The sequence below is a fragment of the Silurus aristotelis genome (assembly GCF_946808225.1).
Source record: "Silurus aristotelis genome assembly, chromosome: 1".
Classification (NCBI taxonomy): domain Eukaryota; kingdom Metazoa; phylum Chordata; class Actinopteri; order Siluriformes; family Siluridae; genus Silurus; species Silurus aristotelis.
This window is the reverse complement of record NC_139574.1, coordinates 18,121,064-18,143,841: the sequence shown is the minus strand read 5'-3', so window position 1 is coordinate 18,143,841 and position 22,778 is coordinate 18,121,064. Positions and strand designations below refer to the sequence as shown.

The window sequence follows — 22,778 nt, the reverse complement described above, 5'->3', positions numbered from 1 at the left end:
GAGGCACACACGACACGTAGTAATTGCATTCACACAATTATGGAACAATTTCAGGTTTAAACCAACAGTTTGATGAATGAGGGCAAGTCTCAAGCTGTTCTGTAGCTTATATATATATATATATATATATATATATATATATATATATATATATATATAAGCTACAGAACAGCTTGAGGCTGACTGGTGACTTGCCCTCATTATATACATATATATATATATATATATATATATATATATATATATATATATATATATATATATATATATATATATATATATATATATATTCTGTCAATCTAAGGATGTAAAAGATAATATAAAATGTCCCTTCCATCAGTCATGCCCTAAATGCCCTTTAAAGCACCAATAAAAATGAGCTCATTTGAGACAAACTCATTTCAGATCTCATTTTTCATGCTGCTACCTGATGCTGTATGAACGTGATCAGGAGTGTCGCACTGAGAATGTTTTAAAAGAGAATATGGATGGAGTGCAAAAGTTGATTGGCTTTTTGTGAGACTGTAGCTGTGTCTCGAATGGCGTACTATGTAATATGTTCCACATACTATACACTGAAGGTGTGAATCGGGACCATGGGACCAAAATCCATGGAAGCAACCGCTTTTTCCTTTCACACAGACGGGGGTGGGTGGTCAGATGTAAAACACATGAAATAAAGGTGAAATTCATTGACATGGGAGCATGATGAGTGCTCATGTGGCACTGTGTTCTCAATGTTCAATCATTCATTTTCTATATTGCCTTAAATGGACAAGGGTACAGTGGTATATGTTTTTTGATTCACTGATCATTTATATTTTGGGAATCATATCTAATGTGATTTATGTTCATTAGTAAATATAGCAGGCAGATGTTCTGCAAGTTTGTTCATTTATGCAGGAAATTAAACACAAAATTAGGGAGCTGGTCATGGCTCAGTTGTAAGGGTTTTGGCAAACTGATTAGAAGGAACTGCTTTTAAATCCCAGCACTGACAAGCTCCCACTGCTAGCCCCTGTGCAGCCCATTAACACTGCATGCTGCAGAAGTGTTAATCAGTGACTGAGTCTGAGATATGGCCCAGTCTTCCTAGCAAAACAGATCATTTTCGTGTACCGCACTTGTACATATGACGATAAGTGCTGACTTGACTATTAGGTACCTCGCATCATTGAACTACATCAGACAGCAAAAGGAACCCTTTTGGAACATTTGTGTCCAGTGTTGTTCTCAATCAAAGCTGATTTTAAGTCAAACAAAGACGACAGCACCCCCTGCTGGCTTTATAATGCAACCACTTGTAAAAAAAAAAAAAAAGGTTGGTTTTAGTCCATTATCAGGGTATTAATACTACACTAATACTCTCAGCTTTCACAATTTGAAAACGTTATTTAAAATTGAATATGCATAGTACGCCATCTGAGGTACTATGAATGTTAGAATGAGGTCAGGATTTTAGTCCATTAATGTTTTTTTTGCAATGCGGCCCACTGTGCCTTTGCACCCACAAAACAACACACATTCATGTGACTGGACTTTCAAAAGCCTTTAGAGTAGATTTCGCTAATGTTTCCTTTAGTTTCCTGTCTTCCTGTGTGTTTTAAACTATAAATGTTGTGAACAGTACATTACTGATTAAAAATAGTCCAACATACAAATACACCTTGCCACCAAAAATGTCATTAAATGACAACAGGTCCATAACTTTCAATGTAATTAGTAAATCAGTGCCAACAAAGTCTCCTGCTCAGTTCTTGCCATCCAGAGTCTCTTCACATCTGCTTTTGAGTTATTCTTGTTTTTCCTCAAGGTAGACTTTCACTCTCTTCCGCACATAGAACGCGGTGAGGGCACTGCAGCAAGTCGTGAAGACAAAGAGAGCTGCAGCATCGTGAGCCAAATCACCGTGCAGGCGCTCGTACAAGTGCCTTCGCTCTGTGAAGTCCATGCGCACGGCCTCGATCTGCATCAGTGTGCACAACACGAGAAAAACGTGAAAGATCTGGTGGCCCTGGCCGATAAAGTCGCAGCGCCCAGGGAACCAGCACTCTGGATGAGGGTAAGAGAAAAAGAAGGCACTGACCAGAAAGAAAAGGATCTGATAGATGTGGAAAGTTACAGCTGGGTCGGTGCAACCCTGTTGTGAACTGTAACACGTGTAAATGCGATGCACCACGGGGCTGATATCTAAGCAGTAGGCCAGGGTTGAGGGCATCATCTGACAGAATTTGTGGCCAAACCTGGGCAGGCGTCGACTGGCATACTTGCCATAGCAGCAACCAGCGCATGAGAGCCATGCCATAAAAGCAGCAGTGGGCAAAAAGAAGCCTCGAATGTGAGCATGCCAGGTTTCGTCCACCGCGTAGTAGAAATGCACCAGGGCACTGCCGTACTGGTACACAGCGACACCTACGTAGTCCAGGAAGTAGAACGTGTAACTGGAGAGCTCAGACTTGGCAGAAAGCAGGTGGGCGATAGTGCTGCAAGCCAGATAGGTGAACGCAGTCAGGAGGCCGATGAAGAGCGGCTGTGTGTGAGGGTCACGCAGGAAGTCCACCGTCTCGGACACTTCCCGGAACTTGGCCAAGATGATAAGTGAGGCTAGCAAGTGCGTCCACACATTTAGCGTCTCGTTATGCCGCTGGAAGAGCGAGAGGAAGTAATAGCGCCAGCTGTGGTCAGGTGGGCGGTAGCCTGTGAGGATGTGCGACTCTCTGAAGACTTGGGGCACATCGCAGATGCTCACAGTGCATGGCAGTGTGGGAAAGGCAGACTCCAGCAGCTGGGGGATCTGACGCAATTGCTGTACGTTTATAAACAAGCGGCCAATCTGCTCCATCACTACAGTCGCCATGATGAAGGTGAATAATGCTGAACACTCTGGTATCTGTAGTGTATAAAGCAAACAAATTATGAGTGATCATTCATGTCCAATTTGTACATTTTTCAATTTACATAATTTTTTTTAACAATAGAGATCTTGATCCAATGAGGACGTTTAGATGTACTGTACTGAAAATATTAACCATATACATTCTCCCTTGTTATCCATCACACAGTATTTCAGATTAAATCTATTTGCTGGATCATATACTATGTAAATGAGCCTATAACAAGTGGCCACCAACATCCTGTGGTGTTCCTCATTTTCCATTTGTTGTATGCAAAACATTGCAGTCTACTGACAAACTGCAATTTTGCAAGTGGTTTTTCTCAATTAAGCTTCAGCATAGGCAGATGTGATCCTCATTCATTATGTTTTAATGTATTAGGAGAGGGACTGATTTTTTTATTTTATTTTTTATAAGTTATTAATGACGCCTATGATGTAGCATTCTTTTCTTTTACTAACTGGTAAAACTGTTTGACCAGCCTGACCTGTCTTTCTGATCTTGTGTAAATATTTGGGCAAATATGATTAAAATAAGCGGCTTATCCTAAACATAAACTTTGTAACTTTTAATACATATCTAGTTATTATTATTTTTTTATTATTATTTTTGATTAATGCTTGTTACAACCAAGCCATTAGGGTTGCACAAACCAGTGCACTCTTAGTGCCGGTCCCAAGCCGGCACTATCGAGAAATATGCGTATCACGAATCAGAATTTCACACCGGATCGGTCGAGGCCCGGGTAACCAACCACTGCCACAGGTATTGTTAGCCAACAGGAGAAGGAGGAAGACATCTACAAAGACAGCAGGTAATGGAGAAGTGTGGGAGAGTGGAAGTTATAGTTGATTTTAAATGTTGGTACAATGACTGGTAAAGGGAGAGAGATAGCTGATATGATGGAGAGGAGAAAGATAGATATGTTGTGTGTTCAGGAGACCAAGTGGAAAGGGAGTAAGGCTAGGAAGATTGGAGGTGGGATTGTTGGTGCCATGTTGGTGAAATGAACAGAGCCATGTTGGTGAAATGAACAGAGGTGATGAGTAAGTGAGGGGTAGGTATGGTCTTAGGGAGAGGAATGTGGAAAGCCAGATGGTGCTAGATTTTGCTAAAAGGATGGAAATGGCAGTGGTAAATACTTATTTTAAGAAGAAGGAGGATCATAGGGTGACGTGTAAGAGTGGAGGAAGGTGCACACAGGTGGATTATCTTCTATGCAGGAGATGCAACCTGTAGGAGATTGGAGATTGTAAGGTCTTGGCAGGGGACAGTGTAGCTAGACAGCATCGGATGGTGGTCTGTAGGATGGTTTTGGAGTTGAAGAAGAAGAGGAGGAGAGTGAGAACTGATAGAAGAATAAGATAGTGGAGACTAAAGGAGGAAGACTGTAGTATGGGATCCGGGGAAGAGGACAGACAGGGGCTCGGTGGTGGTGAAGAGGTGCTGGATGATTGGGCAACTACTGCAGAAGTGATAAGGGAGCCCGCTAGAAAGGTACTAGGTGTGACATCTGAAAACAGAAAGGAAGACAAAGAGCTGGGTGGTGGAATAGGGAAGTGCAGGAAAGCAAACGGAGAAAGAAGTTAGCAAAACAGAATTGGGATCAACAGAGAGATGAGAAAAGTAGGCAGGAGTACAAGGAAATGCGGCAGCAAGTGAAGAGGAATGTAGCAAAAGCTAAGGATAAGGCATATGAGGAGCTGTATGAGAAGTTGGACTCGAAGGAAGAAGAAAAGATTTGTACCGAATGGTGAGGCTGAGGGACCGAGCTGGGAAGGATGTGCTGCAAGTTAGAGCAAGTTTGTGGATCTAAAGAAAGCATATGACAGGGTGCTGAAAGAGGAGTTGTGGTATTGTATAAGGAATTCAGGTGTGGCAGAGAGGTATGTGAGGGTGGTGTAGGACATGTTTGAGGACAATGTGACAGCAGTGAAGTGTGCAGTAGGAACAACAGATTGGTTTAAGGTGGCGGTTGGATTGCATCAAGAATCAGCTCTGAGCCCTTTCCTGTTTGTAGTGATGATGGACAGATTGACGGACGAGGTCAGACATGAGTCTTCATTGACTATGATCTTTGCGGATGATATTGTGATTTGTGGTGAAAGTAGGGAGCAGGTTAAGAAGAGCCTGGAGGGGTGAAGGTGGAATTAAAGTCAGCAGGAGTAAGACAGAGTACATGTGTGTGAATTAGAGGGAGGACAGTGGAGTGGTGTGGTTGCAGGGAGAAGAGTTGGTTAAGATGGATGGATTTAGGTACTTGGGGTCAACAGTGCAACGTAATGGAAAGTGTGTTAGAGAAGTGAAGAAAAGAGTGCAGGCAGGGAGGAGTGGGTGAAGAAGAGTGACAGGAGTGATTTGTGATAGTAGTTTATAGGACTGTGGTGAGACCTGTGATGTTGTATGGTTTAGAGCTAGTGGCACTGACTAAAAGACAGGAGGCGGAGCTGGAGGTGGCAGAGCTGAAGATGTTGAGATTTTCATTGGGAGTGACGAGTGGCGACCCCTAATGGGAGAAGCCGAAAGAAAAAGATTAATGTTTGTTACATTGTATAAAATAATCCTAACAAAAACCCCAGCTAAATTGTATAACCGACTGTGTTCTTCATGTCACATTATGCTCCAGTGGCTATGTTCTGCTCACCTCATCAGTGAACTTGAGATAATGATGATAGTTCCTGTACACGTACATATTTCTTTCATGTTTGCATTGTCCATTATCAGCAACATGTCTGCATGCATCTAATCCACCCCTTTGACTCATGGTTTTCTGGTGAGTGTTGCAACAGCCATCACGCCTTCAGATTTTAAGAACTACAATGTCAGCTTGTGTCTTTGCCTGTTTGAATTAAACACCGACCAATTTCAACTAACAACTAAATATACATTTTTCTATATTTGATTATATATATATTTTTGTCTTAAACAGCAAAAAAATGTCTGAAAAACGTCTAATGTTTAAACCTGGTTTAAGATGAATTAACCCGAATCATTTAATACTGATATTTCCAATCTGGGCAGTCATAAATAATTAAAACTAGCAAGTAGGCATTAGTAAAAGAAGAAGAAGAAGAAGAAGAAGAAGAAGAAGAAGAAATCATTAAATAATGCTAATATTCATATGAATTGTTTACAGGGGTATTTGCAGAACAATTAAATATATACTGTATATTACTTTCATATTTAATATGATACACTGGCACAAGAATAAAGGAAGACAAACATGTGGATGCACAATATACACTAACAGAAGACATTAAACATATCTTTTTAGTTTTAAAGTGTATTCTAGGTCTGAGAGACTGCTGGAAGAGTTTTTGACCATAATTTTTAATAAATGACCCTGTCTGAATTATGTAATCTCTCGCCTGTGATACATCCGAGCTGCTACTGAAATGTCTCCATAAGGTAAAATTGGCCTTTTAAAGGGCCAAAAGCAGCCCCTGGGAAATAGCTGTAAGGTTCTAAATCTCCAAACACAATGAGTAAAGCTCTCTGTCTTCATGAATGGCATCTGACAGCAGGCCACTGTTCTCCACATTCTCGAGGAGGAACGCTGGAGCTGAAGGCTGCATTACTGGAGAATGTTCTCGATAATGTACTTTACTGGATAAACAGATGAAGGAGGGGAAATGACAGCCTTTTAGACTGACACTTCCTCTGCTAAACATTCACTTAGTTTTTTGGTTTTTCAGCAGACATTTACTGTCAGTGCTATCAGACTACACGGGAAAACAATCATCATCATCATCATCATCATCATCATCATCATCATCATCATCATAAAAACGCGCTCCGTCTTTATTATAGAAAATATAAATTATCATCATTGTGTAATTTCCCCTAACCGCCGCCTAAACCCCTCGCCATTATGAGTGACAACTTACCTTTTTCAAGAGCCAATCGGCGAACCCGGATTTATGCACGACCCTTTATATGCCCTTGTGCAGCCCTCAATAGTAAACATGATAAAAACCGAAATATTTGTGAAAATTTTCCTACGGGTGAGGCTCCTGTCAGCGCCCTGCACAACCAGACAGCCGAGTCGCACCGAGCAAATGAAAGACACGCGGCTCAGCCAATCAGGTCAGCGCGCTGCCACTAACGTTGGGCGCTTCTCTGTGAATCCACCAATAGAAAAGAGGCTTTAAAAGACCGCAGCCCTCCGGCCTTACAATGAAGTGGGTGAAAAAAGACCCGCCCACTTCCTAATAACGTCGTCTACCCCAGCAAGCAGATAAGATGAAGATAATAAAATGCGGAAGACGTAAATTTTTTATCCTTTACAAACGTGTCAGCCATAATATAAACTTTGTGTTAATTTACTGTACCTTGAATGAGCAACGTGTGGCAATGTTATTTGTCAAAGTGTAATACAAGAGCATATTATTGCAGTGTTAGATACAGTATGTGACATGCAGAATGAGCCCTCTAGTTCTCTAAACTTTTTGAAAAATATAATACTAAACATTTAATAAGCATTTGCTTGATGTGGGCTTAGAATTTGAGCAGGTGTTTCTAATGTGTTTGAGAGCAGTGTGTAAATGTCCTCTCTTTACCCCCAGAGGCGGTGCTGTTAACAATGTGGCTTTGTAGGCCTCTTCGTGTGAATAGAGCTCCTTCATCATACAGTACTTAAAGCATTTTTCCACTTTCTATCCCACTGTAGCTGTGTTATTCATAATGGGAATTGTATTGGTTATTAAGCAGTATTGACTTTAAGCTTTTGACATAAGTGGACAGATTTTGTGGTTATGGTTAAAAGCTGGCTTTATGTGTCTATACAATTTGAATGACCACAAAAGTCTTGTGCAATTTGCCTCTTTTACTGAGGCCAGAGTAGGCCTTTATCTTACAAGAGGAAACGACTGAAATCGATGGAAAGGACGAAACATTGGTTAAGTAACAAGCTTCACCACATAATAATCACACTTAGACTTCACCACTTCAAGCACAGACAAAATCATGTTTAATTGTTCATGCTGAAAATGGACAGTGCTAGAAAGGAGTACATTGAATTGCAAAAGGAGTAAGTCTTTTTACGTTACTAAGTTGAAAAAAATGTCCTACTTAGACGAAAAACGCCTAAGTGGTCATCTAAAACCTTATTAAATGCAATATTATATAATAATTTTGTAGTCACAACGTGGGATTCAAGGTGAAGATTATAGTTGTGTTGGAATTTGGATTTTGGAGTAGTTTGTTAAAAAAAAAAAAAACACAATTGTAAAAAATTCTCATTGCATGGTATTAAAAAAAAATCTAAGTGCATTTACACTGTGGAAACTTATTTTAATCAAGACAGTCACATGAGCTCAGATTTGCTTGGCATGGGTATAAGTAGATCAAGAATACTTTTTCAGTTGATATTTCGGGTGCAGGTCACGTCCTCTCTAGCAACTTCTTAGGAACAAATTTCAAGAATGAAAAAGTGCCGTCAAATTGACCACTAGGTGTCAGCACATACAAAACAGACTAGACCTTACTGCCCGACATTACTGGATGTGTTTAAGTGAATGCTTTTTTTCTCTCTCTCTTTAGAGATAAAGTACATCCTGTATAGAAGTGAGTTTGTAAATATCAAATACAGGTCATATCTTGTGACTCGTCTGACAGTGGGCTATAGCTATAGTTATGGGCTGGAGAATGAGTATTTACTAGAGAATGTTCTCGTTATTGTACTTTACCAGAAAAACAGATGAGAAGTATTTGATATAACTGTAACATGCAAAAAAAAAAAAATGACAGCCTTTTAGATGTGCAGTTCCTCTGGCAACAGTTCACGTTTTTTCTTACTCTGCCAACACAACATACAAAACATACTAGATTTCACTGCCTGACATTGCTGAATTGTTTACATGTGTTTGTTTTTTTTGTTTACCCTCTTTAGAGATCATGTACATCCAATATATATAAGGTGTGTTTATAAATAACAAATGCAGGTCATATTGTCGATGCGCATATTTTTGTTTGCAGTGCGATGTTAGTATGAATCTGTGTTTCTCTAACAATATTAAATAGTTTACCGATGCCAAGGTAAATGCAAGAATGTGCTTGTTAACCAGATGGAAAGAGAGTTACACAGACAAGCAGACAGCTATTATTTGCTCATAAATAAACATCTACAGAAAAGGCATGTCTAAAACTGTTTTAACTCTAAAACATAACAAGCAAATTTGCAACTTTATTAAGCTCAAATGACTGCAGTTTCGACATACACAGGTACGGGTCAACTTGCACAATTCAATAAACAAAGCCGGAGACCTATGTGTAACACAGGCATGCTTCCCGATAGGATAAAAGACTGCTTATTTAACAGGCCAAAAGCTGCAAGTAGACATCTCTACAGATGATGGAGATATAAAGTAGGTCTTAGCACGGGAAGATAAAAAGATAATTATGTGCCTGCTTCTCTTCTAACCTTTAGCTAAAAAGTGTAAAAACAAACACATAATACTGGCCATTTAATGGAGCAAAAATAAATCTTTGGATAAGTAAAAAAAAAAAAATAATAACATCCCTAAAAACAGGTAGCACAAAAAAAGAAGAAAAGAGCCCTCAGTTCTCATCAGCCTCGCCTCCTTCTTTTGTTTCTTTGTTCTTTCGGACTTCTTCAATTTTCTTGTCCTAAAATGAAAAGAAAAAAATGTAAGTGATTAATAGGATTAATTCCAAGCTTTGTAAGTTATAATTAAGAGATTTCAGCCATGAAGGATTACCTTCTCCTTAAATTTCTCATTCAGTGCTGCCATCTGTTTTGTACGGTTTTCTTTGTTTGCTTCCATTTTCTGGTTGAGTTTCTCCTCTGCCATCTTGCTGAAGTTGTTGTTTTCCTCCATTGCTTTCTGGAGAACCTCCTTTTCATGCTCTCGCTTTTCAGCCAAATGCTTCAGGACCTCTGCCTCATGATTCTGAAGACAATTTTGTTGAAATAATCGGAATCAATAGTGCAAACTAGTTAGTAACTCAAATATATAAATGGGACACACAGGATAACCCAAAAGCCCTTTAGAGTTATAGAAATTGTACAGTTCGGGAAGATTGAATGAAGAATGAAATCACGTTTTTCCTGCAATATTATATTTATGCATAAATAATTGTGTATTTACAATCAGGTTATTACTTTACGTCTTTCCTCTGCTGCATCGAGTTTCTTTTGGATCTCATCCAAAGACACCTCCTTCTTTTTTGGGGTGGACAGAGGGAAATCTCCTTTGGCTTCTGGGGCTGAGGGGCTCAGAATAACCTCAAATGCTTGTCCAGAAGCACGCTTGTCCAGCTCCTTAACATGAATATCTGTGAATGATTTAAAAAAAAACTGATAATTGTAACTATGCACTGAGGACATTGGAGTCAAATGAACAGTGACTTCATTACGATGAAATTAAATATTCTGTGTAGGAGAGCATGTCTGTGCTCCAGATTACCTCCAGAGGCCGCCATTGCTGCACTTTTAGACTTGAGATTTTCCGATACCTAAAAAATACATGCGAATAAAATATATTATCAACATCATACTGCTCCTCTTGGATGACAGAAAACCCCAATTCTTTCTCTCTGTACGGTATAACCCAAAACCAGCAGGCTTTCGATGACAGATGAACAACATATTCTCTGACAGCCTTGTTCTCCTGTAAACAACAGCGATCTGACAGCATCGCCTACCCAAGCAGCATGTTCTCCTCAATACTCTATTATTACAGCAATGCTTCAGATGTTGTCAGGCGGTATTGCAAAAATGCAGAAATAGCGCCTCAGACCTGAACTATATTGTGGTCTTTCTATTGTCTCTCTCTCTCTCTGTATATTTTTTGGTGTCTTTTGTCTATTTTTCTTCTCATAATATGCTTGTAATCTATAATAAAGTGTTGACAAAATCAAGAGTAAGTGTGAGAATGACGTAAAATTGTGTCTTATTGTCCCTTGGTTATAGAGTCACTGGGATTTGGGTTTGGGAGTGGTGTCTGATCAGCATCCCTTCCCAGTTTCTAGTTCATACCCCATCTTTTTTGTTGTTTTGTTTGCTACATTGTGCACGTGGACACAATGAATTATCATTTGGTATGTTTTGGGCTTGAAAGTGAAACTGTAATGTTGTTCTGGAAGAGATAAATGAGCACTGAAGTACAGCTAGATACCCCCATCACCTGAGGCGCTTAGAAATACAAACAGCACTGAGGGGAGCCATGCAATTTCTTCAATATTAGTTCAAAATGAATATATATGATTGAATTCAGTGACATTTCTTTGCAGGTTATAAGCCCTTGAGTGTGTGTTGTGGTGTTAGGTGAACTAGGCGGCAGCTCAAGGACGGAAACAAAGGAGATTTTGTGTCTGTGGTTGTGTCTGGGAACAAAGGCGACGGCGGCGTTTTCCTCCAGTCCATTTCACACACACACGTCCAAATTATACACCATGACCGAGATCACATTGGTCCTTTACACAATCCAAAAAATCCCGAATGAGCACCGCGTGACACATTTAGTCTCAATATATTTTAATTATTTATTTTTCAGCAAATTCATGATACACCCCGATATATTAGTCTGGGTGACCAAGCTGTCTCATTTTTACATTATTTCTACGTCATTTCTACAAATGCAACAACAAATGTTCAACGCATCATATGCACGACGTAATGACTAATGAGCTTCATAATCAGTAGACGGATAAATAAGGTGTCACGTGGTCCAGCCGGAGCTGTCACACCCAATCTCAGTCGGTGGTGTTGCGTACGAAACAAAATGCATTGCAAACTACAAAGTCCATAATAAAAAAAAAAGATATAGGCAAATATTTGATTTCAAATATTCGATTTTGTAGCGTTTCCTGCTATCAATAGCTCCTTGATGCCGTCTAATTTCACAACAATCAGTATCTTTAGTGAAAGGCTGCAGAGACAAAGACGGCGTTGACTTTCATGGGGTAACCTACTGATGATATATCGGCTGGAGAGATCACAGAAAAAAAAAAAGCTGGGAAATGAAAATAATCAAACTATCAAATCAGTGTGCACTATTATTTGTAATGCATATAATGCATTATAATGCATATATACAATGCATGCATCTCATGTGCCACATTTGTAATCTTTGCCAGAGCAACCCAGCCTTTGTTTAGTTCACTTTAGACTCACAGACTCACTGACCTCACACCAACCACTAATGCAAATCTATTAACATTCATTTATCTCATTTTCACAAAAAAAAAAATCCTTCCAGAAATTTTCCAATTTTGCACTGACGATTCATACCTGTGGAATAAGCTATATCATCAACCTGTGATATCAAAAAACAACAATTTATTGCTACATACTAAATTAAATATTAAATTCTAATTTCTTGCCAAATAATTACTGAGTCAGCTCTTATTACTGAAACAATATAAATGATGATGCGTTCATGCCTATTGTCTGTTACTAACGCATATTTCTGATACAGATTCACAATTTTTGCATTTAACACATGCAATGTAATCCAGTCAACAAGGTTCTTTCTTAAATAATAGCAAAAAAGATATACAAAAAAAGCACCACAGCAACACGAGATCTGAATAACACACCCACCTCAGATGCTGTAGGAAAAGCAGTCCCAGACTCGCTCCTCACGCGCTCAAGATCTGCTCTGCATCAGCACCGCCCGCTCGCGTAAAAAAGGAAGCAAAGCGAGTGACGTCACAAGTGCATCGAAACAGGATTAGTTGAACTGGACACTTGAACGTCGCAAATGTGGGAATTGTGGGATATGTAGGCTTGTTTTGTGCATCTCTATGGCTAGGATTTATAATAAATGTATGGTATGTTGTTTATGAGAAATCTATATTTCAAAGTGGTATTATGGCTGTGGGTAGCTTTACAGAGTACATGCATTCTTATACAAATAAAATGTTTCTCACCCACTATATTCTCTCTAATGCATGATTACATTAAGGTAATAAGAAATGTAGTCTTCCTGTTAAGCGGCAGCAGCACAATGCATTACATCATGCAGATTCATCTTTAGAGCTACTTAAACACCCAACATCAGCGTGGGGGAAATGTGATCTCAGTGACTTGGCATGGGTGCTGGTGCCAGATTGGCTGGTTTGAGTATTTTAGGAACAGCTGATCTCCTGGGAATTTCACACACAGCTTTCTGGAGAGTTTACTCAGAATGGTGCGGTAAAAAAAACATCGATTAAGAGGTATTTCTGCAAAAGAAAACACCTTAGAGAGGTCAGAGGGGAATGGCCAAAGTGGATTTAAATTAAAGTTAATTAAATAACCTTCTGACCAACTTCATCACTGTATGGTACGGAGGCTCCACTGTGTGTAAACGCAAAGCCCAGCAAAGGGTGCTTGCCATTGAGCACAGCAGATGTTGCACATAGCTCACAACATCATCAAGGACTGTTTACATCCCAAACAAACTGTTTAACCTGCTTCCATCAAGAAGAAGATACCGGAACATACGCACCAGAACCAGGAGGTTCAGGGCCGGCTTTTTTCCTTCCACCATCACACTGCTGAACTGTACACTACACTGTTAGATCACTGTATAAAAACTGTATAGAACTTCTGTACAGTTGTACATACAATGTACATATTACATATTGTATCCACACATATTGTGCCTTAAATACATCTGCACTAGTATTTTATTTGTGTATCTATATATATATCTTACTGTACATCCTGCCTAATATTTCACATTCAGCTTTTGCAAATTTTTTTTCAATGCCTTAAAGCCTTTTACCTTTACAACAGTTTCTGCACATTTTCATTACCACAGACTTTACATTTATTCACTGTACATATATATATACATGCTGTACATATTTTTTTACATATTTATCTGCACTTGTCTATCTATATTTATCTATCTATCTATCTATCTATCTATCTATCTATCTATCTATCTATCTATCTATCTATCTATCTACCATAGTAAGCAGAAAATCATCTCATAGCATGTCAAATGTTGTGGTGGCTACAAGAGTAAAAATCGTCTGAATGTTGAAATAAGTCTTTATACACAGGTTAATAAAGGTAATACTTTTTTCAGTTATATGCAATGCAAGTTACATGGGGTTTCTGTTCAAAATGCAGTGACCATAGACCACATTCTTAGATAATTATAGAACATACATTGGTTGACTTAAAACTGCACATTCACAGTGTTATAAAATTTGAGCATGGAATGTTGTACTCATATCTTACTGTGTTCAATTCTTTGTTCATGCAACCACTTGTTCGCCACATTCTTTCCTCCCTATTTTGGTCACCTGCCAATTCACACCTGCTAACCAGCTGTCCCCTATCATACTATCAACCAGAAAGGGTGGGGAATCAGGTTTACTTGGAGACAAGTAAAGCCAGCCAGTGCATCTTTACTGCTAACACACTCATACGTAAATGTTTTATATGCCTTCTTCAGCATACATGAGCTCACAGACACCCATCTTTGACTTGTGTCCCGAGAGAGAGAGAGAGAGAGAGAGAGAGAGAGAGAGAGAGAGAGAGAGAGAGAGAGAGACAGAGAGAAAGAGAGAGAGAGAGAGAGAGAGAGAGAGAGAGAGAGAGAGAGAGAGAGAGAGAGAGAGAGAGAGAGAGCGAGACAGAGAGAGAGAGAGAGAGAGAGAGAGAGAGAGAGAGAGAGAGAGACTTGGCTCCAAGCGACAATTGGCTGAGGCATTGTCTGGCAATAAATTAAATCCTAGAGTTTTTTTTAACACCACTTGAGAGCTACATGCAACAACATTTCATCTTGGGCAAATCAGATCCTTTTAGCAGTCAAAATGTTTGACTTTGATCAAACTTTGACGTTGATTTTTTAACAACGTCTTTCTGAATTTTTTAATTGTTATCTTTATGTTTGCCACAGAAAGCTCACATCTGTTAATATATCTGAATGGAGCAAATCATATTTTAAAATCTCTTCTCTAAAATAATCACTGGAGATGTTAGGTGTAACCATGTCTAAAATAGGTAGATGACTTTACTGTAACATTTAAGCTATATTGCTGTGCACTAAATGTAACTGGTAATGTTTTTTTTCCTAGATTTTGTAGTAGCAGACAATCCCAGGAGAAGGGAGCAGATGGTATAGGCTGATTCCCCCCTGGGGTCACTGCTGAATGTTCAGAGACACAGAAAAAAAATCATCCCTTGCTGAGTCCTAGTACTCTCTCCAACCGACATAATGTTTCCTGCAGTGCCAGATCATTAAGTCATCCTCTTAAAATAAAGAGCATTCAAACAAAGCTGTGCACTTAGCAATTCTCTTGTCAAAGTTCATTATTTGCATCTAATGATTCGGATTTGAAGCAGCATTCACCTTTGTATTCATTTGTGTTTATTCTTGTTTAGCATTGGTGTCAACACGTGTTATTCACAGGTGTGAATTCTTGCAGTGCAAATAGATATGTAAAGCTTAAATTATAGCTTGATACCTTGCAAATCAGTGTTTGATGTGTAACACCTAGAGTGTGAATGAACTGAGTGTCTGGCTTTCTATGCTAGTGCACATCTGGTCATGTGAGCTTTAACAATGAGACGTGATGTCACTCTGTCTGCAGTCTGCAGGAGAATAGACCAATGTATTATTACAATGTAGTGGAAATATATATATATATATATATATATATATATATATATATATATATATATATATATATATATATATATATATATATATATATATATATATATATATATATATATATATACTGTAGTACTATACATATAGTATAATATAGTTTGCTGACTGCGGATTCAATACATTAGTAAAAGATAAAAAAATAAAAATAAGTAATAATTGGTTAAAAAATTGCACAAAAAAGCATTGTGGGTAGTGAAAGCACAAATGCCAACATTTGCAAGCTGGATTCTAGATCAAATGCCAATTTGTCCCTGGGCACAAAGTGGGTCATTTGCAAATACCCATGGTACATACACGTGAGCATGAGTACTTGCCAATGACCCACTTGCAGGCAGGAACGCATGATAGAGTCCCATCGGAAAGCTTCTGAAATTGTGAATTACAAACACAAATTTCCTAAACACAAAGCAAATTTATCAGAGATGTATTAGCAGCATCATTTGCCTTCTTGGGTGACATCATATTATGTGACATCACAATGTTATGTAATGCACAGCCTTTCTTCCTCACTTAGAAAAATGTTTTCTTCCCCCACCCTGTCAGACATGACACTCATTCACATGCTCTGTACATGCTGTGTTATATAAGATACATCATTCCCTCTTGTTACTGCTCTCATTAGGAATTCTATCTCCAAAAAGAAAGGAGATAATAAAGGAGTGTCTTAGTTTTGTCACATAAGGAACCATCACGGAAACAGAAATAGCAACAAAGGAAAGAGACCATCACTATGGCAAAAAAACAAAAAAACAAAACAGTGGTATGGTCATGTGATGCTATCAAAAGTTTAGTGTAGTGTAAGCCATTAGTCTACCTTTAAAACAATCTACATGACTAATTCATACATTTCTTCCCAACATCCACTAAAATAAATAAACTTTTTAATTATATTGATAATGATAATTAATAATTACGTATATCATTAAATCATTATCATATTGATAATGATATTTTTAATGATATGATAGTGATTGAATGATATACATGTGCATATCATTTAATCATTGTCATATCATAAAAAATATCATTATCAATATCATTAAAAAGTTTATTTATTTTAGTAAATTTATGCAAAAAGTGGAACTTGTATAATATATAGATTCATCACACACAGACTGATATATTTCAAGTGTTTATTTCTTTAAATTTTAATGATTTTGGCTCACATTTAACAAAACCCCCAATTCACTATTTAAAGTAATTAGAATACTTCATAAGACCAATAATAAAAACATTTTTAGTGAATTGTTGGTCTTTTGGAAAGTATGTTCATTTACAGGATGTGTACTGAATTCTCAGTAGGGGCTCCTTTTGCTTAAAAAACTGCCTCAATTCAGCATGGCAAGGAGGTGATCAGTCTGTGGCACTGCTGAGGTGGTATGGAATCCCAGGTTTCTTTGACAGTGGCCTTCAGGTAATTGGCATTTTTTTGTCTCTTGTTTCTCATTTTCCTCTTGACAATAACTAATAAATTCTCAATGGGGTTCAAGGACTGGTAAATTTGCTGACCAGTCAAGCGCACCAACACCATGGTCATTTAGCCAACCTTCGGTGCTTTTGGCAGTGTGGGCAGGTGTCAAATCCTGCTGGAAAATGAAATTAGCAGATCTCCATAAAGCTGGTCAGCAGAGGGAAGGATGAAGAGCTCTAAAACTTTCTGGTAGATAGACCAACACCAGCAGATGACATGACTCCCCAAACCACCACTGACCGTGCAAACTTTAAACTGAACCTCAAGCAACTTGGATTCTGTGCCTCCCCTCTTCTTCCTCCAGACTCTGGAGCCTTGATTTTCAAATGAAATGCTAAATTTTCTTTCCTTTCATCTGAAAAGACAACTTTGGCCCACTGAGCAACAGTCCAGTCCTTTTTGTTCTTTGCCCAGGTAAGACACCTCTGACGTTGTCTCTGGATCAGGAGTGGCTTGACACAAGGAACGCATCAGTTGTAGCCCATGAATACATCTGTGCGTGGTGGCTCTTGAAGCACTGACTCAAGCTGCAGTCCACTTTTTGTGAATCTCCCCAAATTCTTGAATGGCTTCTTTCAGCTTTTCTACCACATTTTTTCCTTATATTCAATGTGCTTGGATAAAGCACTCTGTGAACAGCAGCTTCTTTAGCAATGACTTTTGTGTATTAAACTCCATGTGCAGGGTGTCAATGATCGTCTTCTGGACAACTGTAGAGTCAGCAGTCTTCCCCCATGATTGTGTAGCCTGAACCAGACTAAGACTTCATTTAAAGGCTCAGGAAACCTTTGTAGGTGTTTGGATTTAATTAAATATATATTTATTTAACCCATATTAAAAAGGGACGCATGTAGCACATGTATATGTGAGATAGAGGTATTGTTGAGCAAAACCTTCTTGATATGCTTTTGACCATAAACCATAAGAAACCATAAGAAATTTCCCCACTGTGGGACGAATAAAGGTATATCTTATAAACACTTCCTAATACTGTGCATACAAACGTAATGTATTTATGTATTTGTTCTTTGATCTGATATAATGCAGTGTGTATGGCAGTGCTATTTCAGATCTAGTTTAAAAGGCCTTCAGTATTCTTCAGTAAACACAATTTCAAACATTGCATTTCTGAAAGTAGTGCCAACTACTCAGGATTAAAGTATAGTTGAATTATAACAACAACTAATTTACAGAAACTTGTATGGCAGATGCTTGACATAACAACAACATTAGTAATGGATGGATATTTGAATGAAGGTATTAATTATTAATAAAAAGTATAATCATGAACTTTTCTCTTATGAGTTCATATAACTTTTATGGAATGGGTTTGTCAATGATCCAATATAATTTTAGTAAGTTTTCCACCACAGGAAAGTCTTCAGTACAAATGACATATCTGGGGATTGTGTGTGAGTTTGTGGGTTGGTCTGTGTTTTGTTTTAACATCAGGAGAAAGAAAATAAACATGAGGGAAAGGCTTACTGTATTAAAGCGTATATAAATCAAGGAACAACAGGAACCAGCTTGCTTCATGACTGTACTTTAAATGTAACTGCAAAAAGTAGGAAATAATTAATAATTGAAAACTGACACATGTTAAGGAATCCAGACACGTGTTAAATAATGGAACATTTACATATCAAAATAATTAATGAATCCTTTTAAAAATGCTTCGCTCTGGTTTCTGTACTCAATATCTGATGCTTTCTCAAAAATGTCTCGCAGGTTTTGCAGCGCACACTTCCGGGTTGGCGGCCATCTTGCCCTTTTTCCCGCGGTATTTTAGGACACCCATGAGTTAAGATCGGGGCCAGATTATCTCACTGGATCCTTACCACCTGAGATTATTCTTGTCACCCTGCCTGCTCTGGATTCTGTTCCTGTTCCTGTTCCTGACCCCTGCTCTGCTCTGCCTCCCTAGTATCCGGGCCTTCGATTTTGTTGTAGTGTTTTTGTTTTTGTCCTGCCTATATTTTGTTTTCCGGCTTTGGATTTTTTTTTATTGTTTTTTGGCTTTGGTTTTGCTTTTCTCCATACCCCCATACTCTCTGCCTCAGACCTCTGCCGAGGGCGCTGCTCCGCCAAGGGCGCTGCTCATCACATCGGCCAGAAAGTGCTTGGGGCATCCACCTGGAGGCTCGCTCCATGCTTCATCTGACCATTCCTTATCTACAAAGCGTTCTACCCTGTGGCAGTTCGCATCAAGTACCGCTGTGTCCACCGCTGGCATCCGACTTTCCTCGTGCCCCAGGATTCTCGTGCCTGCAAGTCTTGCCTGTGTTTTAGACCCTGGACTGTTTTTTGGACTGTATTTTTGCCCTGCCCAATTGCTCAGTGTTTCTCCATACCCCTGTGACCTCCTGCATTTGGGTCCTCACTCACCCAGTCTCACCCGCAAGATTCCTGTCACTTTCACTGTTCTATGAAATATTGCATGAGCAGGTGAAGTGAAATCACGTTGATATACAAGTGAATGGGTAAACTATTTTATGGAGCAGGGTAGTATTATGGCATTTTGGGCAAAATATGGCCACATTCTTTATTCCTTTTTTTTTTTTTTTTTTTTTTTTTTTTTTTTTTTTTAATAGAGCACTTTTTTTTCCTTTTTTACATCATCTGACAATCATTTATCAAAGTTAAAAGTTATTTTCATGGCAAAATTTCTCATTTACTCTGCTGTCTGATGATGTCATTAGCTCTAATTAAGGAGCAGTGAAACTGTTGCTAGGCATGGAAATCTGTCACAAAACAGACAAGTGAAGTGGTATAAATGATGCACCATCCCAGTGCAATTACACTCAACATCAGCATTGTTGGAATACCATTCGAGCACCATTTATGAGGCCGTAATAAAAGATAGTCAATAGCCTTAATGTAGACAAAACTGTGCACACTTTCTCTGACCTGGCCTTAGATTTGAATGCCAAGAATGACCTAGAATCATAAAACCTTGCTATGGCTTTTACTGCAATTATTATCTGCGTGTATTTTACACTGCTTTTTACCCTAACTATTAATTTACCCAACAAAGCTGTACTGCAATGATATACAAAAGAATGTTGTATTATATCCCTTCTGCAGTAAGTAACACTCATATAGGCCATTTCCAGACTGATCCATGACTCCTGTATAGACTTGTCCAGTGTGCAATATGTGTGTGGATGCTATCTAAGTTTCATTATATTTTGGTGCAAAAATGTTTTTACTGTTATAACAGTTTTCCATTTGCATGTGTGTATAATGATCCCCTTACTAGCCTTTTCTCCCTTTCTCTCTTGCTGCTGCTCCTTATTTGAGTCTCTCCACGGCACTCAAGTGGAAAAATACCAGCGTCTCCATGGAGAGATGACTGAAAGAGCAACGGTTGCGCCAGTATAAAGTTGTAATCCTGGCAGCCACCTCGTGCAAACAGTACAATGGAGAGGCAGATATCAGCTGCCCAGGCCTCTCCCAGCCAGAGGAACCCACCAACATCGAAACAAAAGATCTGATTATAACAGGCTGAATCAGTCTGAATAAGCACCCAGTGGCTTACAAGAGTGGGGGGCATTTCAGTTAAATTTGTCCCCTTGCCTTGCTTTTCATCCAAGTGAGTAATGATACCAAATGTTTTCCACACTCTCAAGAAGGGTCACTGGGTTCTATACAACGTTGTCATATTTGTAGTCACATTACTGTATGTTTTACATAGCTTTCACATCTAACTTATGTGGTTACATAATCTGCACATGTACTTTTTAATGAATCATAAATGTATTGTTATGTTTTGCGTTTAGCTTTTCTATTTGAACTTGATTTTAATTAGAGATTGGTTTATGCATGATTAATTTATTTCTAGATGTGATTTATTTACATGTATTTTTTTATAGTCCCTTTATCTACCAAAACGGTATATTTTAACAATTGATTTTTGATTTACAATTTATGTATGTTCACATGTGATCTTTTAAAACTATTCATTTATTTTCACATTGTGTTTTTTTTTTTTTTTGTTTGTTTTTTACATCTGGTTTAATAACATATTATTCACATGATGCCAGATGCATTGTTAGGATACTGTATATACCTTCATAATTTGTTTACATTTATTCAAATATGACTTATTTGAAAATATGTTTTATATTCAGTTTATATTTTTGGGGGGTGCAGTTTGAAAAATGATTGAGTGTCTAGTCTCAAATCAATCAAGAACACAATAACTGGAATCTGAGTGTATTGTAATGTTATCATCATCACCTTCAAAATTAGATCATCAATGATGACATTATGTCTCATCCCCATTTCCCATCAAACACCCCCATGCAGTTTGGTTCTGGGCTCTGCAAATCTAAATCCTATTGTGATCTTTTTTAGAGACCCAATCATATGCTTTTTGTCTTCAGATATCTAATTGGTAATTAGTTTTAATGCAGCTGCATGAGATAATACACTTGTGGTGCTCATCTCACTAAACCCTAGCATCATACTTCACTGTTTTTCACTATGAATAAAATATAAGCTTTACATAAGATATACCATTTTGGAATCATCCTACCTTAGACGGTCCCCTCAGATTTCAGACTTTTTTGTGTTCTGTCTCTGAGCATTCTCTATGAGCTCTATTCTCTGTGTTATTTTTAACTTCTCTCACTTCTCTCACACAGCTTATATTAGAAGAAAACAATATTTAGCTGTTATAGCAGAGTCTGGTGACCCCAGGGGTCTTTTTTTTTCTTTTCATTTTGTTACAGAATGGAAATGCAATAATTATTACAGATATTATTAATATATAGCAAATTACTTACTGTTCTACACTGGAAAGGAATGAAAAGCTTTTAATTGACAAAATATGTTTGGAGCTATAATAGTAGCCTAATGTTTAATAAAACACAATTAAACCCAATTGAAACACAAGTGAGTCTGCGAATTGGGTCTGTGAAATTGAATTTACATTTAAACAGGGCTGTGGCTGGATGCAAAAAGTTTGAAGACCCTTGTGTTTTGGCATCTCTCTCTCTCACTTAGTGGAAGGCAGGCTGGCAGAGTGGCATGCAAAATGCCATGTGCAGTGTCTGAGTGTGCACTGCTCACGCCCACCCCTCCCTTTCCTGAACACACCAGCACCCTTCTAATTACATTTTATTGACACGGCTCAGTGCATATCATTTGCTGCACTATTGAGGGGCAGCCAGCATTTCTGCCTCACTGGAGCTGAGCTTTCAGGCACATTAAATATAATGGCGGTCTAAAATAATGTTAGACATGCCAACACTCATTGCATTCTGAAGCCCCATGTGACACCTACCAAAGGTCAACCAGCAAATTTAATTTCCATGTTAGATCTGAGTGAGCTGTAATGCACACTCGCTGCTTCAGATTCTATGATTTGATGAGAGATGCAGATATTGACTGATGAAATGCAGCCAAGTAGTTTCTCTAGTGTGTGACCAGACAGTGACTAGTTTCTTACTGCGAGGATGATGCTTTCATATTTTTAGCTCTTAACGGTGGCCTTGCTTCATGCATCACCCACTCTCCTGCGTCTTCTCCCCTACCCTCTCCATACACCCGCTTACATTCTGCAAATATCACTGCTGTGTGGTATTGTTAATCCAACCGCTACATTCCAGAATCCTACCCTTCCTTTATCATTATGCTGTAAAAATCTGTTTACCCCTACCAGATATTTTTACTAGAGTCATGCGTCTGCATAAAATATTCAAGCTTTCATAGCGCTGACAAAAAGTATTTTCAGCGTGTTTAATTTTATCGAAGATGGTTTCCTCAGCAACA

The 22,778-nt window shown here is 38.4% G+C and overlaps 2 protein-coding genes across 2 annotated transcripts; both read right to left on the bottom strand.

The window, feature by feature from the left end:
* Positions 1-820: 820 nt before the first annotated feature.
* Positions 821-6,971, bottom strand: paqr7b (progestin and adipoQ receptor family member VII, b). Its single transcript, XM_083548166.1, has 2 exons — positions 6,782-6,971; positions 821-2,890 (listed from the first exon to the last, which is right to left on the bottom strand). Exon 2 carries the CDS (start codon positions 2,855-2,857, stop codon positions 1,793-1,795), a length of 1,065 nt encoding a protein of 354 aa, XP_083404292.1. The 5' UTR covers positions 2,858-2,890; positions 6,782-6,971; the 3' UTR covers positions 821-1,792.
* An 869-nt stretch (positions 6,972-7,840) lies between these two features.
* Positions 7,841-12,867, bottom strand: stmn1b (stathmin 1b). Its single transcript, XM_083549558.1, has 5 exons — positions 12,460-12,867; positions 10,322-10,370; positions 10,018-10,190; positions 9,614-9,805; positions 7,841-9,521 (listed from the first exon to the last, which is right to left on the bottom strand). Exons 2-5 carry the CDS (start codon positions 10,335-10,337, stop codon positions 9,453-9,455), a joined length of 450 nt encoding a protein of 149 aa, XP_083405684.1. The 5' UTR covers positions 10,338-10,370; positions 12,460-12,867; the 3' UTR covers positions 7,841-9,452.
* Positions 12,868-22,778: the final 9,911 nt, after the last annotated feature.